We start from the raw sequence: 15,375 nt of genomic DNA, 5'->3' as shown, positions 1-15,375 counted from the left end.
GGAATTTGTAGAATGAAATACAAAATGTATATTAATCAAAGGAGAAAAAGAGATAGACGCTAAACAATGAACATATAACCACACTGTGTGATTGCATCTCAATGAATTTAACATCAAAGTGTATTTTTCATTACTTTAGACACGAGTTCCATACAAGATGACACACAATTATGTCAGGTCATTCACTCGCGTGATTCACAGGTATACTCTTTAAGCTGCTCCCAAATAATAGCGACATGAAATGTCCATAAAACATATCTAGATGAAGGAGCGGGATCCACGATGAATCTGCTTGTCCTCCACGCCTGTCTATAAAAGTTAGCATGGTTTATCACATTGTTGTCTATTTCTGAGTAAGCCCTTTCCGCGGGGTTTTGGTCGTTCTTGATGACGGAATGTTGTACTTTTCCCTGATCAAGTCCAATTCCTGTGAGTGTTTGAGATGTTCCCCTAAGTCCATCTCCAACCTCTGTTGTGATCTCACCAGGGTGGAGTTTGTCAGCTGTGTTATATCTGTAAAAAAAAAAACAAGAGATGTTTGTAAAACACATATGCCCCCCCATGGCGCAAAATTGGAAAGGATTATACACACATCATTTAATTAATAGCAGTATCATCAATTTAAAATATTGAGCAGATAATATCTTCCTATGTCAAGAGTGGATTGACCATGTGACCTAAAAATCAATAGGGGTCATCTACTCCTTATGCTGTACCAGTGTACTAAGTTTGGTGTCAATCAAGCAAATAATTCTTAAAATATAGGAGACAATATATTACTATAATGCCCAGTTCAACTATTGACTTTTGACCCCAAAATCAATATGGGTCATCTTCTCCTGAAGATGTACCAGTGTACTAAGTTTGATGTCTGTCAAGCAAAAGGGTAATCAAGATACTGAGCAGACAGTATATTCCTATGTCTAGTTTGATCCTTGACCTTTGACCATGTGACCTCAAAATCAATAGGGGTCATCTTCTTCTGAAGGTGTACTGGTGTACCATGTTTGATGTCTGTCAAGCAAAGGGTTCTCATGACATTGAATGGTCAGTATATTCCTATGCCCAGTTTGACCCTTGACCTTTGACCATATGACCTCAAAATCAATAGGGGTCATCTACTCCTTAGGATGTACCAGTGTGCCAAGTTTGATGTCTTTCAAACAAAAGGTTCTCAAGATATTGAGCGGACATTATATTCCTATGTCCAGAGTAGATTGACCCTTGACCTTTTGAACTGAAAAACAATAGGGGTCCTCTTCTACTCATAACCAACCCACATATGAAATATCATTATCATCAAGTCAATGGTTCTCAAGATATTGAGTGGACAACATGTGGTCTACCAACTGACCGACAGGTGCAAACCAATATGGCCCTCTTCTTTGAAAGGGGGGCATAAAAACATATTTAGATGTAGACAGTTGTAGTGAAAATATGGTGGCATCATTATAGAATATACTTCTAAAGAACCACTGGGCTAGAGAAATGAGAACACTTGAGTTAAAGAACCTAAATGCAAAATTATTCAATCATGGCCCCCGGGAGTAGGATGGTGCCACAATATGGTGGAATCAAAGTTTTAGAGTGACCGTGGGTTCTTGTTTGACCAGCTCTCTATTTTTTATTCCTTATACGAGTTGTACAAGATTGACCAATGTTCGTTATCATCACCTTTCATATACATGCATATAAGGAAAATATTTTTTAAAATCTTTTTCTAAGAACAGCAGAGCACTTATTAATCATATCAATATGCATGCATCCTCAGTTAATGTAAATTCAAGTTTGCTTAAATCATGGCTACCAAGGTAGGGAGGGGTTATAATTAGGGGGGGGGGGGTTTATATTAGAATATATAGAGGGATAAACTTTAAAAATCTTTTTCTCATGAACTGTGAGGCCCTGCTTACTAATTAGCTCAAGAGAGCTTTAACAATCATCTCTTGTCTGGTGTATGTCCGTCCATCTGTCTGTCCATCCATTTGTACTTAACACAGTTTTTCTTTAGAACCACTGGGTCAATTTCAACCAAAATTTCAATGCCACAAAGCATCATTGGGTAAAGGGAATTCAAAATTCTTCAACGGGTCACACCTTTTTAAATCAACATATAGTGAAATTAGGGTTGAATCTTTTAAAACTGCTCATTTTTTTCCAAAATATTTATGGACCATATTGGGCTTAGGATGGGGTTTATGAATTGGGAATGCAATTTTACAGGATACTTGAGTATTGGGGAATACAGGACACTCCTATGTTGAGTTAAGTCATGACTCCATTTGGCTTGGTTGGGGTGATGATATTTTCAATAAAAAAAATTCATGGGAATAAAGTGGGTAAAAAAAACACTTTATAAATCTCTTCTTCTGAAGGACAGCAGAACCAGGTTAGCATTGTGTCCCCTGAGCCTCTTGTTTTTAGCTAACTGAATTTAAGTAAACCATTTCTGGATATATGCTTTTTCCGGAATGTTTGATTTGTATTTGCTGAATCTCCTGAATTAATGCATTCAACTCTGTTTATCAAATGTGAGAAAACTAATGAAGACATTCATTATAAACTCGTGTGGGATAATGAAATACCATTTTACGGCCAAATTCAGGACTGGGCAAAACTTTGTTTAAGACTGGGAATCTTGTCATCTCAGGGGAATTTCACTATTCCACACTCAATATAATGAATGATTCTATCAATCTAATACACAAATATCACCTTTGAATTCTGCTGTATCTTTTCCTGGGATTTCCTTGTCAATTTCTTCATTATCATCATCATCTTCCTCCTCCTCCTCACTTTCCTCGGTTTTGAACCCTGCCTCTAATTTCTCCTCGCTGCTGATTTCTACATCATCCAGTTGTTTCAGCTTTGGCAAGTCCTGAATGATTCGGCCCCTGAAGATACACAAAGTCATGCAGAGTACAGAAAGGTCAAGGAAAACAATTCCGTCAGGTGAGGATTCCCCTCAAAATGAATGTTTAGAAGTTCCATAGTGACCTTGACTTTTTGACCTCAAAATAAATAAGGTTTTTTTTTTCTCTTGATAACTAAGTTAAATGTGAAGTATCAAATCAATGGAGCAAACATGAGGCCTGTTGAGTATTCACGAACTCAGTGTTACACACACACTCAGTCACACACACTTACCTACATACACTTACCCACACATACTTACCTACACATACTTACCCATACACTTACCCACACACTCAGCCACATACACTTACCCACACACTCAGCCACACACTTACCCACACACTCAGCCACACACTTACCCACACACACTTACCCACACACTCAGCCACACACACTTACCTACACACTCAGCCACACACACATACCTACATACACTTACCCACACATACTTACCTACACACTTACCCACACACTCAGCCACATACACTTACCCACACACTCAGCCACACACATACCTACACATACTTACCCACACACTCAGCCACACACACATACCTACATACACTTACCCACACATACTTACCTACACATACTTACTCACACACTCAGCCACACACTTACCCACACACTCAGCCACACACACTTACCACACACACTTACCCACACACTCAGTCACACACACTTACCTACACACTCAGCCACACACACATACCTACATACACTTACCCACACATACTTACCTACACACACTTACCCACACACTCAGCCACACACACTTACCACACACACTTACCCACACATACTTACCCATACACTCAGCCACATACACTTACACACACATACTTACCTACACACACTTACCCACACACTCAGCCACACACACTTACCACACACACTTACCCACACATACTTACCCATACACTCAGCCACATACACTTACACACACATACTTACCTACACACACTTACCCACACACTCAGCCACACACACTTACCACACACACTCAGCCACACACACTTACCTACATACACTTACCCACACATACTTACCCATACACTTACCCATACACTTACCCACACACTCAGCCACACACACTTACCTACATACACTTACCCACACATACTTACCTACACATACTTACCCATACACTTACCACACACACTCAGCCACACACACATACCTACATACACTTACCCACACATACTTACCTACACATACTTACCCACACACTCAGCCACACACACTTACCCACACACTCAGCCACACACACTTACCACACATAAACAATCCTGTTACTACATGTTTATCCCCTCTCACAATGAATTTGTGAGGGAATAACAAACAGTGATGTAGTAAAATTAGGGTTCTAAAACAATACAGTCTACCCCACATATATTGAAGTAAAAATAAATCCCCAGTATCATTATTTATACATGTATAGGTAACCATTGGTTATATTGACCTATAGATATAATGAACAATTCAGGTCGGTCTCCTGTATTTCAATATATCCGGAGTATACTGTATAATGAACAATTCAGGTCGGTCTCCTGTATTTCAATATATCCGGAGTGTACTGTATAATGAACAATTCAGGTCGGTCTCCTGAATTTCAATATATCTAGAGTATACTGTATAATGAACAATTAAGGTCGATTCCCTTAATTTTAGTATATCTGGAGTAGACTGTATAATGAACAATTCAGGTCAGTCTCCTGTATTTCAATATATCCAGAATATACTGTATAATGAACAATTCAGGTCGGTCTCCTGTATAATGAACAATTCCGGTCGGTCCCCTGAATTTCAATATATCTGGAGTATACTGTATAATGAACAATTCCAGTCGGTCCCCTGAATTTCAATATATCTGGAGTATACTGTATAATGAACAATTCAGGGCGGTCTCCTGTATTTCAATATATCCGGAGTATACTGTATAATGAACAATTCAGGCCGGTCTCCTGTATTTCAATATATCCGGAGTACGGTACTGTAGATTTCCTCAATACAAATTTATCATTTATCTTATAAACGGTGAAATTATGTGTCACATTTCTCACATAAGCTTCAAAAGGACTGGAGGCTATTGAGCCTACTGACAGAATTGATATAGAGTTTAGAGAATCCATTTGGAAAAGGAAGGAGAAATTAGATTTTTGGTATTCTAAAACCATGTGTATTAACTTAAAAACATGCAAGAATTATTTCATCAAAAACCATTAAATCATTTCCTGTGGGTAGCTTATTATGGTAGCTAATGAGGGGGATTTTCACAAAAATATTGAAAATATTAGGTGTAACACTGAATTAAGGCAATTTCATTTCATTATAGGGGACAAACTCCAAATATCAAATATTAACAACGTATTTCTTGGAGATGACAGTTATGATGAATGATTGACAGTATACAGTAAATTGATTGATTGTTTTTTTTACGTCCTGTCAAGAATTTTCCCCTCATATTGAGACGTCACCAGTTATAGGTGAAGTACCACAAATTTAGACCTATACTTAGCCCTCAGGGCTATAGGGTTCTTTATCGTGTTAACGCCTGCTGCGACATGGGACCTCTATTTCTAAAGTCATATCCGAAGGACCCGTGATTCTCACTTCTACGTGTAAATGCTGAATGTTTGGTGTAGGAGCAATCGCTACCTATTTTAATGTCTTTAGTTTGACGCGGCTATGACACGAGCAGGGCTTGAACTCGTGACCTCTCCGTTACGAAACGAACGCTCTACTGCTGAACTACCGCGATCGGTTCAGTATACGGTAGACAGTTGTGATATATAACTAACTATATTTTCTCACATTATCACCAGTGTGAGATCGACTTTACCCATCTGAGACAGCCATGTGAGATTTTTCTGTCTCACATGCTGCGACGTCATTGATTGTGACGTCATATATTTTCTATGATTTACGTTACACGGTGAAGATTTACGTTACACGGTGAAGCAAAAATATTTTGCATTGTTATCTTTAAATTTTAATGTAGTATAGCTTTCTGGTGGACAAGCTTGGGTTTTTTAGTTTACACTTATAGTGTAAACCATTTTTGAGTATGCTCTTTCTGCCTTATATATCTAATTAGCTTTTGCATCGAAGTTCAAATGAGGATTTTGATAATTTAGAATTTTCTCAAAGCTCCTAAATTTATGCACTAACCTGTGGGTAAAATGTGAGAAAAATAATCCTTCATTATTTACTCGTGTGGGATAGGGAAATTCCACCTCTGGAACAAGATTCGCTGTCTAGGACTCAGCAAAGCCTCGTCTGAGACAGTGAATCTTGTCCCCTCGGTGGAATTTCCCTATCCCACACCCGTACTAATGAAGGATTCTGTTCGTCTCATTCTACCTGTCTCACATTCTACCTGTCTCACTTTCTACCTGTCTCACTCTCTACCTGTCTCACATTCTACCTGTCTCTCATTCTACCTGTCTCACATTCTACCCATCTCACATTCTACCTGTCTCACATTCTACCTGTCTCACTCTCTACCTGTCTCACATTCTACCTGTCTCTCATTCTACCTGTCTCACATTCTACCTGTCTCACTCTCTACCTGTCTCACATTCTATTCGTCTCATTCTACCTGTCTCTCATTCTACCTGTCTCACATTCTACCTGTCTCACTCTCTACCTGTCTCACATTCTACCTGTCTCACTCTCTACCTGTCTCACATTCTACCTGTCTCTCATTCTACCTGTCTCACATTCTACCTGTCTCACATTCTACCTGTCTCACATTCTATTCGTCTCATTCTACCTGTCTCACATTCTACCTGTCTCACACTCTACCTGTCTCACATTCTACCTGTCTCACATTCTACCTGTCTCACATTCTACCTGTCTCACTCTCTACCTGTCTCACATTCTATCTGTCTCACATTCTACCTGTCTCACATTCTACCTGTCTCACTCTCTACCTGTCTCACATTCTACCTGTCTCTCATTCTACCTGTCTCACATTCTACCTGTCTCACATTCTATCTGTCTCACTCTCTACCTGTCTCACTCTCTACCTGTCTCACATTCTACCTGTCTCTCATTCCACCTGTCTCAAATTCTACCTGTCTCTCATTCTACCTGTCTCACATTCTATTCGTCTCATTCTACCTGTCTCACATTCTACCTATCTCACATTCTACCTGTCTTACATTCTACCTGTCTCACATTCTACCTGTCTCTCATTCTACCTGTCTCACATTCTACCTGTCTCACATTCTACCTGTCTCACATTCTATCTGTCTCACATTCTACCTGTCTCACATTCTACCTGTCTCACATTCTACCTGTCTCACATTCTACCTGTCTCTCATTCTACCTGTCTCACATTCTACCTGTCTCACATTCTACCTGTCTCACATTCTACCTGTCTCACATTCTACCTGTCTCACATTCTACCTGTCTCTCATTCCACCTGTCTCACATTCTACCTGTCTCTCATTCTACCTGTCTCACATTCTATTCGTCTCATTCTACCTGTCTCACATTCTACCTATCTCACATTCTACCTGTCTTACATTCTACCTGTCTCACATTCTACCTGTCTCTCATTCTACCTGTCTCACATTCTACCTGTCTCACATTCTACCTGTCTCACATTCTATCTGTCTCACATTCTACCTGTCTCACATTCTACCTGTCTCACATTCTACCTGTCTCACATTCTACCTGTCTCTCATTCTACCTGTCTCACATTCTACCTGTCTCTCATTCTACCTGTCTCACATTCTACCTGTCTCACATTCTACCTGTCTCACATTCTACCTGTCTCATTCTACCTGTCTCACATTCTACCTGTCTCACATTCTACCTGTCTCTCATTCTACTTGTCTCATTCTACCTGTGGTCTGGGTGACTTGTACATGGATTTCCTTTCAGATTCAGAATAATCAAAGACATTGGAAACTCATCTGAAAAACAGAAAAAGGAACCATTAAATCAGGTTTAAATAATGATTTTCATGTTATCTAATTCCCTACTGTGTTAAATAATTTAAGTTATTTAATTCTAATTATACATGTAGGTACATGTATACAACAAAATCCATTTAATTCAATGAATTCACGAGGTCAGTCAGTTTAAGTACAATTTATATAATGTCTGTATAAACACAGCAAGAAATTTATTTAGATGTATATTTGATACAAGGCATCCTCTGAAAAGGACAGAGATGGAAAAATGTCTCAAAAAATCTGAAGTGTGAGAAAAGAGTAATAGATGACACAAAACATGGCTGTTATAGGTACATTCCCTAAATTTCAAAGTCATTCATAAGTGCAATTAACAGGACCACAGCAACTGTTTCTTAAAGTATTAAACATTGAGGTCCACTTTGTTATTAATGTTGATTATAAGGTTGCATGATTATGAGTTTATGAGCATGGTTTGTTAAAGTGATAAACATTTATGCATTTATGAGGTCTATAGCGATGGTTTCTTGAAGTGTTAAATATTGAGGTCCACTCCCTATATTAATGTTGAATATGAAGTTGATTAAGAGGTCCATAACGACTGATTCTTAAAGTATCAAACACTGAGGTCCACTTTGTTATTAATGTTGATCATAAGATTGATTATATGAGTTTATTATGGGGTCCACAGCGATGGTTTCTTAAAGGGTTAAATACTGAGGTTCGGCTTCTTCCAAGTCATTTGTTAAGTTGCTCATTACCTATTTTTAGGTAATTAATGAGGCTGAGGTAATTAATGAGGCTGATCATCACCTGTATCAAAGTCATTTATATGGTTTTTCAACAGCTTCATCAAGGTCATTTATTAGACCATTCACTATCTTTTACTAGTCTGTTCATTACTTTTAATATTGAAGTCATTTATAAAGCTTTTTATTCACTATCTTTATCAAGGTCATTCACTAGAATGTTCATTATCTATATCAAAGTCATTTATAAGGCAGTTCATTACCTATATCTAAGTCATTTATAAGACAGTTCATTACCTATATCTAAGTCATTTATAAGACAGTTCATTACCTATATCTAAGTCATTTCTAAGACAGTTCATTACCTATATCAAAGTCATTTATAAGACAGTTCATTACCTATATCTAAGTCATTTATAAGACAGTTCATTACCTATATCTAAGTCATTTATAAGGCAGTTCATTACCTATATCAAAGTCATTTATAAGACAGTTCATTACCTATGTCAAAGTCATTTCAAAGACAGTTCATTACCTATATCTAAGTCATTTCTAAGACAGTTCATTACCTATATCTAAGTCATTTATAAGGCAGTTCATTACCTATATCAAAGTCATTTATAAGACAGTTCATTACTTATATCTAAGTCATTTCAAAGACAGTTCATTACCTATATCTAAGTCATTTATAAGACAGTTCATTACCTATATCAAAGTCATTTCTAAGACAGTTCATTACCTATATCTAAATTATTTATAAGACTGTTCATTACCTATATCTAAGTCATTTCTAAGACAGTTCATTACCTATATCTAAATTATTTATAAGACTGTTCATTACCTATATCTAAGTCATTTCTAGGACAGTTCATTACCTATATCTAAATTATTTATAAGACTGTTCATTACCTATATCTAAGTCATTTCTAAGACAGTTCATTACCTATATCTAAATTATTTATAAGACTGTTCATTACCTATATCGAAGTCACTTATAAGACAGTTCATTACCTATATTGAAGTCATTTCTAAGACAGTTCATTACCTATATATAAGTCATCTATTAGACAGTTCATTACCTATATCTAAATTGTTTATAAGGCTGTTCATTACCTATATCTAAGTCATTTATAAGACTGTTCATAACCTATATCTAAGTCATTTATAAGACTGTTCATTACCTATATCAAAGTCGTTTATGAGGTTGAAGGAAAGATCCAGGAAGAACAGCCTCTGTAGGTGTTTGAGGTTCTCTATAGATTGTATCTGGTTCCCGGACAGAGTCAGAAACTGGAGATTCTTCAGGCACTCGAAATTCTCTATCCTTTTGATTATATTCTGTTGAGAGAGAAATATCACTATATATGTTGATAAAGTACAACTTTCATATTCTAAAAAACCTTACTGATGTGAGGCACACTAATTAATTTAATTCAAACAATATTTTATTGTGTATAAAACATAAATGGATTAGAAAACAGGCACTGTCTATATAAGCCCTCTCCACGAGGCACACTTGCTGTAAATAATTAATTATTTGTTATGCCGTAGACAGGCATAACAAATCATAAAACATGGGGGCTAATTTGAATTAAGACTGCTTATTTGTGAAAATCAAAATCAAAAAAAAGTTAAATGGTATGTGAAATTGATATGAGGCAGTTACACTCTAAACAGTCAATCTCAGACTTAAGTCCCAAGTTTCGATGTAAGTTGTTTTTGAGAAATCCAGGCCAGTTCTTGTACAGTAGTAAAGTTGTAGACTATATATAATGAAACTAAAGTCTCCTACCAGAACAGAGGCTCCGACCACAAAACATATACAATTCAGAGGGCAGACTTAAAGAGACTGGTTCACGATTTTTGATAAAAAAATTTTTTTTTCATTTTTGATGTTAAACATTAAAAATATAACTCATTTAATGTTGACAGCCAAAATTTTGACCTTCTGAATGCAAGAAAAAAAGCAATATTTTAGCCTTAAATCTGTGTTATGTAAACAAAGACTCGAGTCTTTTTATGTAAACAAACAACCAAGAGAAATGATTTTGTAATATAATGCATCTTAATTTTGCATAGTCCCAAATTTAAACTTTTAGATGACACATTTTACCCCAAAATTGCTTGAAATATGAAAGATATAATAAACTTAGATCGAAATCCATTTCTTTTGAAAATTTCGAAAACAAAGCATACCACAATCTTTGTTAACAAAACAAATAATAAACTCTCTAAAATGTGCTTCAGTGATAATGTATATTACTTTAATTTTCATGTGAAATCTTTCAAACACATTAGACAGTAGATTTTGATCACTGAAAGTGAAAAACTAAATTTGGGGGGGGGGGGGGGGGATTGTGTCAGTCCCTTTGAAAATTTGCTTGCCAAATGTGTGTACAGTTTACATCAAATTTTGGATTGTATTGTAGACCTTCAGGACAATACAATATCTGTCACCTTTTAGCACTTACACTCTGGAGGTAGACATTTGTGACTCTCTCCCCAAGTAACTCTAAGCCGTCAATCTCCGAAATGTTCTCTCTATCCAGTCGAAGGTGGGTGATTTTCTGAAGAGCTTCTAGACTGGTTTTTTAAAAAAAGCAAAAGAGTGGTTTAGTAATACATATAGAATTTATAAGCCTTAATTGTAATAGGCTTCTGAATCTACAGAAAACTTATCCAGAAGCCCACTGGCCTTTGTTTGTTTTATGTCGTTTTGACAATTTTTCATTATTATCACGTCACCATTGGGCATAATTATGTAGTTGAAGCAGGGCTTGAAGCTAACTTTTTATGTCACCAGTCCAGCCGGACTGATGGGACTATAATTTCAACCAGTCCACAGAAAAATTTACCAGTCCAACAGAGTTTTCCAGAAAAAACAAGAGGTACTGTGAGCAATGCTCACTAAGAATACCCCCCGCTTACCCCAATCTCCCAAACGGTTTGGTAATAGGTAAAACTTCAGTATTATGATCCAAAAGGTATCTAGGAACACAGCATCTCCATGCAATGAAAAAAGCCATTAAAGAATTTAAATGGAAACCATATTGCTACTTCGATGTCCAGTGCACTTGACCTTTGACCTTTTGACCCCAAAATCGATAGGGAACATCTTCATCCCATGGGTAGTCCATATGTATGATATGGTGACTGAAGGTGGAAAGGATAACGCTTTAGAGCCTGGAAACCATATTGATACTTCGATGTCCAGTGCGCTTGACCTTTGACCCCAAAATCGATAGGAAATATCTTCATCCCATGGGTAGTCCATATGTATGATATGGTGACGGTAGGTGGAAAGGATAATGCTTTAGAGCCCGGAAACCATTGCGTCTACAGACGGACGGACGGACGGACAGACAGACGGACAACCCGATTCCAGTATACCCCCCCCCCCCCCCCCCGCAACAAGTTGCGGGGGGTATAATTAAACATATTCCATTAATGTTATCAATATGAAATTTAACTCAATATGCCTCAGACAATAATGTAACACTTATGTGGGATTTATAATTTACGAATCAGATTCGTCTGATATCTACAGATCAACGCCAAATGTGTGTACATGTATAAGATTTCATAAGTATATTTTCCAAAACGATGCTTTAGAAAACAAATGTCAGTCAGTCCGCCAGACTTTTAACCAGTCACAGACTGACGGGCATATGTTAATTTCGAGCCCTGTGAAGTGCCACAAAATCAGACCTACACCTACGACTACATGCACACAAAAAATTCTGTTACTCTTGAAATGAATTACGAGGGAATAATAATTAACTTAAAGGTATCATTTTTAAAATCCTTAGACAAATTTGACTCCAGTCTTTGGCACTCTGTTTTTCCTTTTAGTTCTTACAAGTTTATTGTAAGTATTTCAGATTTCCAAAATTATGGCTTGAGCATCATTGAAGAGACATTATTTGTCGAAATGCTCAACTGGTGCATCAAAATTGGTACCGTATAAGTTTTACATCAACAGTTCTCACTATGGTTTGAATCGTTTATAATAACTTTATTATGATACCATATGTGTATATAGATAATACATTTGTAATTACTTTTCGCAATGATCGGTAAAGGTCTCCGTGTATCTTTTTTATTTTTTACCTATATATATATATATATATATATATATATATATATATATATATATATATATAAAAGTTGTGTGTGTGTGTGTGAGAAACTGTTTTTCATTATCATTTCTGGAATAACCTTACATTTAAGTAAAATATGATAATACAATTTGTGTTGTTGGAGACTGAAGTAACGATATGAGCCTTCGAAGGGTGAGCTACTACTAGATGATTGAACCACTACTAGATGATTGAACCACTACTAGATGAGTGAACTACTACTAGATGAGTGAACTACTACTAGATGATTGAACCACTACTAGATGAGTGAACTACTACTAGATGAGTGAACTACTACTAGATGAGTGAACCACTACTAGATGAGTGAACTACTACTAGATGAGTGAACTACTACTAGATGAGTGAACCACTACTAGATGAGTGAACTACTACTAGATGAGTGAACTACTACTAGATGAGTGAACTACTACTAGATGAGTGAACCACTACTAGATGAGTGAACTACTACTAGATGAGTGAGCCACTACTAGATGAGTGAACTACTACTAGATGCAAAGCAAAGATCAACAGTTTGGTGCCAAAGAAGTTCACATAATAAGTCTGTCCTCCCCAACAATTGTCAAGAAAAACAAAACTTTTAAAGACTTAAATTGGTATATATTTTGGACCTATATTCATCTGCTATTCTTGAATTTGACTTTGCCGCTATTCAAAGGTGATCCCACTAATGTGTCTGTGCTGTTAACTGTAAGTATTGTAAATAAGTGTGCTCTCTCTGTCCAGTAAACCATAGATATATGCTTTGTGCATTCTTTGAAAACCTTGTCTCCTTGATTCAATAATATGTTGCTATACCTCTTGTGATGCAAAGATTAATTGAAAATGGATGTCGCAGCTAAGGCTACATGTATGTAGCGTTAAGGACGACATAATTATCTGTTGATGATCAATCAAGTATCAAACAACAAGGAAATCAAAGCAACGCTTAGGCTGCAGTCAACACTTCAAGAAATGACAACCAGTCAACAGCTTTAGCCAGGGGGAAACAGTGCATATTCCAGTGGCGGATCTAGACCTTACTGTGGGGAGGGGGGGGGGTTGAGGTCCAGTGAGGAAGGGCATGGGAGGGGGTGGGGAAAAAATTTCCGACCCCCACCCCCCTAAATCCGCCACTGTATTCTGAGATGAGAGTTGATTGTTATATATATAGTTACATAGAGAGAACATATATATGTACACCACTGAGTATGTGACTAACAAATGAAAATGTACTTGTTAAGACAATAAAAATTTAGTTGGTGAATGATCTAATTTAATGGAGAATGAACCAAATTGAGAATATCTGTTCAAACTTGTCTAGCTCTGCTGGTACTGAAAGAGGTATAATTTGCAAATTTTTACACGCGCTCTAATAAAACACCAATATACAAACCAGGTTTTAGGTGTTACTGGTAAGGTTCTCTGAATATGTTGACTTTCCGTGCATATGTGTAATATTTCTGAAACCATTAATAATCATTGTTGTATTCACCAGGCCGGTCCTCTTCTTTACAACAATAGCCATATCTTACATTTTATCGTGACTCCAGTTCCTAGCATCCGGGGGGAGGTGTCTTTGGACAATCAAATGGAGTGATAACCTCACTGGTTTCGCCACCTCTACAAAGGTAAAAATACAGACATAATGTAGATCTACAGTGTAATTTTATTGTCAATATTCACATCTGAATTTTAAATTTAAACTTTGATTTTATGAAGTAAACACCTGCTGAAGATACAAAATGTAAAAATCAGAGGGAAAATACCGAGTGAAAATAGATCAGCATATTTCCCCAGCTCTTCTCTCTCTAAATCTACAGATTCAGTCTCGCTCATCTTCGACAGTCAACTAACTATTGTTTACATCGGTAACGACAGCACTTTCTTTCTTATCTATGTCCTTTAAATGTACATATTTAGAAACGCTTTACAGACCATGACTATAATCATAAAACCTAAAAGGATATACAATTTTTTCCCGAATTGCTGATCCAATTAGACACCCCCCCCCCCCACCCCCCCCCCTTCTCTTCCGAATAACCTACAGGAGTTGATTTCGTTATTTTTGTTGAACATTTCCCTAATGCATATCAACAATGTCTTGCATACCCCCAATTTAAAAAAAAAAACAAAAACAAAAAACAAAAAAACCAGGGAGCTTATTTTGGACTTTGAACAGGGGTATGTAAGACCTAAACATAACAAGCACCTGCGAATCAATCTTGTGTTATTGAATCAATAATTCACTCACCGTACCTACATGCATGTTTTGTACGCAGATTGCTGATCGATAGGGTTTTCTTAAATTATGTATTGCAATTGATCAATTAAATGATGAGTGATAAAGTCTCTTTACAGGAGGGCCCTGTTGTGTGGAGGTGGGGTGAGACTGACACGAGCTGTCTCGGAGAGATTAGGACATATATTCTTTGTTTACCTTACACGTCAAGATGGAGACATGGTATTCGCCGTTAAGTAAAATAAAAGATATTTAAATTGTCAAATATATGCATTTTAAAGTATCAAATTCAACTCTAGGAATTTAAAAAAGGCAAAATAAACAATGATATATATATAATCTGACAGGCGCACAACTGCATATACACATCTGCGTACACATCATCATATATAGGATAGGGAGGGACA

The 15,375-nt window shown here is 36.8% G+C and overlaps 1 protein-coding gene across 1 annotated transcript in view; it reads right to left on the bottom strand.

Moving 5' to 3' along the window:
* LOC125666092 (SH3 domain-binding protein 5-like) overlaps window positions 1-14,748 on the bottom strand; it is a 39,323-nt gene extending 24,575 nt beyond the window's left edge. Inside the window, exons 1-7 of the mRNA XM_056151348.1 lie at window positions 14,496-14,748; window positions 14,262-14,349; window positions 11,062-11,173; window positions 9,772-9,928; window positions 7,772-7,841; window positions 2,716-2,894; window positions 468-513 (exon numbers count right to left, since the gene is read on the bottom strand). Coding sequence (XP_056007323.1) covers window positions 468-513; window positions 2,716-2,894; window positions 7,772-7,841; window positions 9,772-9,928; window positions 11,062-11,173; window positions 14,262-14,349; window positions 14,496-14,565 — 722 coding nt within the window. The 5' untranslated portion in view covers window positions 14,566-14,748. The remainder of the gene's footprint in view (window positions 1-467; window positions 514-2,715; window positions 2,895-7,771; window positions 7,842-9,771; window positions 9,929-11,061; window positions 11,174-14,261; window positions 14,350-14,495) is intronic.
* Window positions 14,749-15,375: the final 627 nt, after the last annotated feature.

This window comes from Ostrea edulis, chromosome 10 (assembly GCF_947568905.1).
Source record: "Ostrea edulis chromosome 10, xbOstEdul1.1, whole genome shotgun sequence".
In the NCBI taxonomy this organism is placed as follows: Eukaryota; Metazoa; Mollusca; class Bivalvia; order Ostreida; family Ostreidae; genus Ostrea; species Ostrea edulis.
This window is presented reverse-complemented; position numbering and strand designations above follow the sequence as displayed.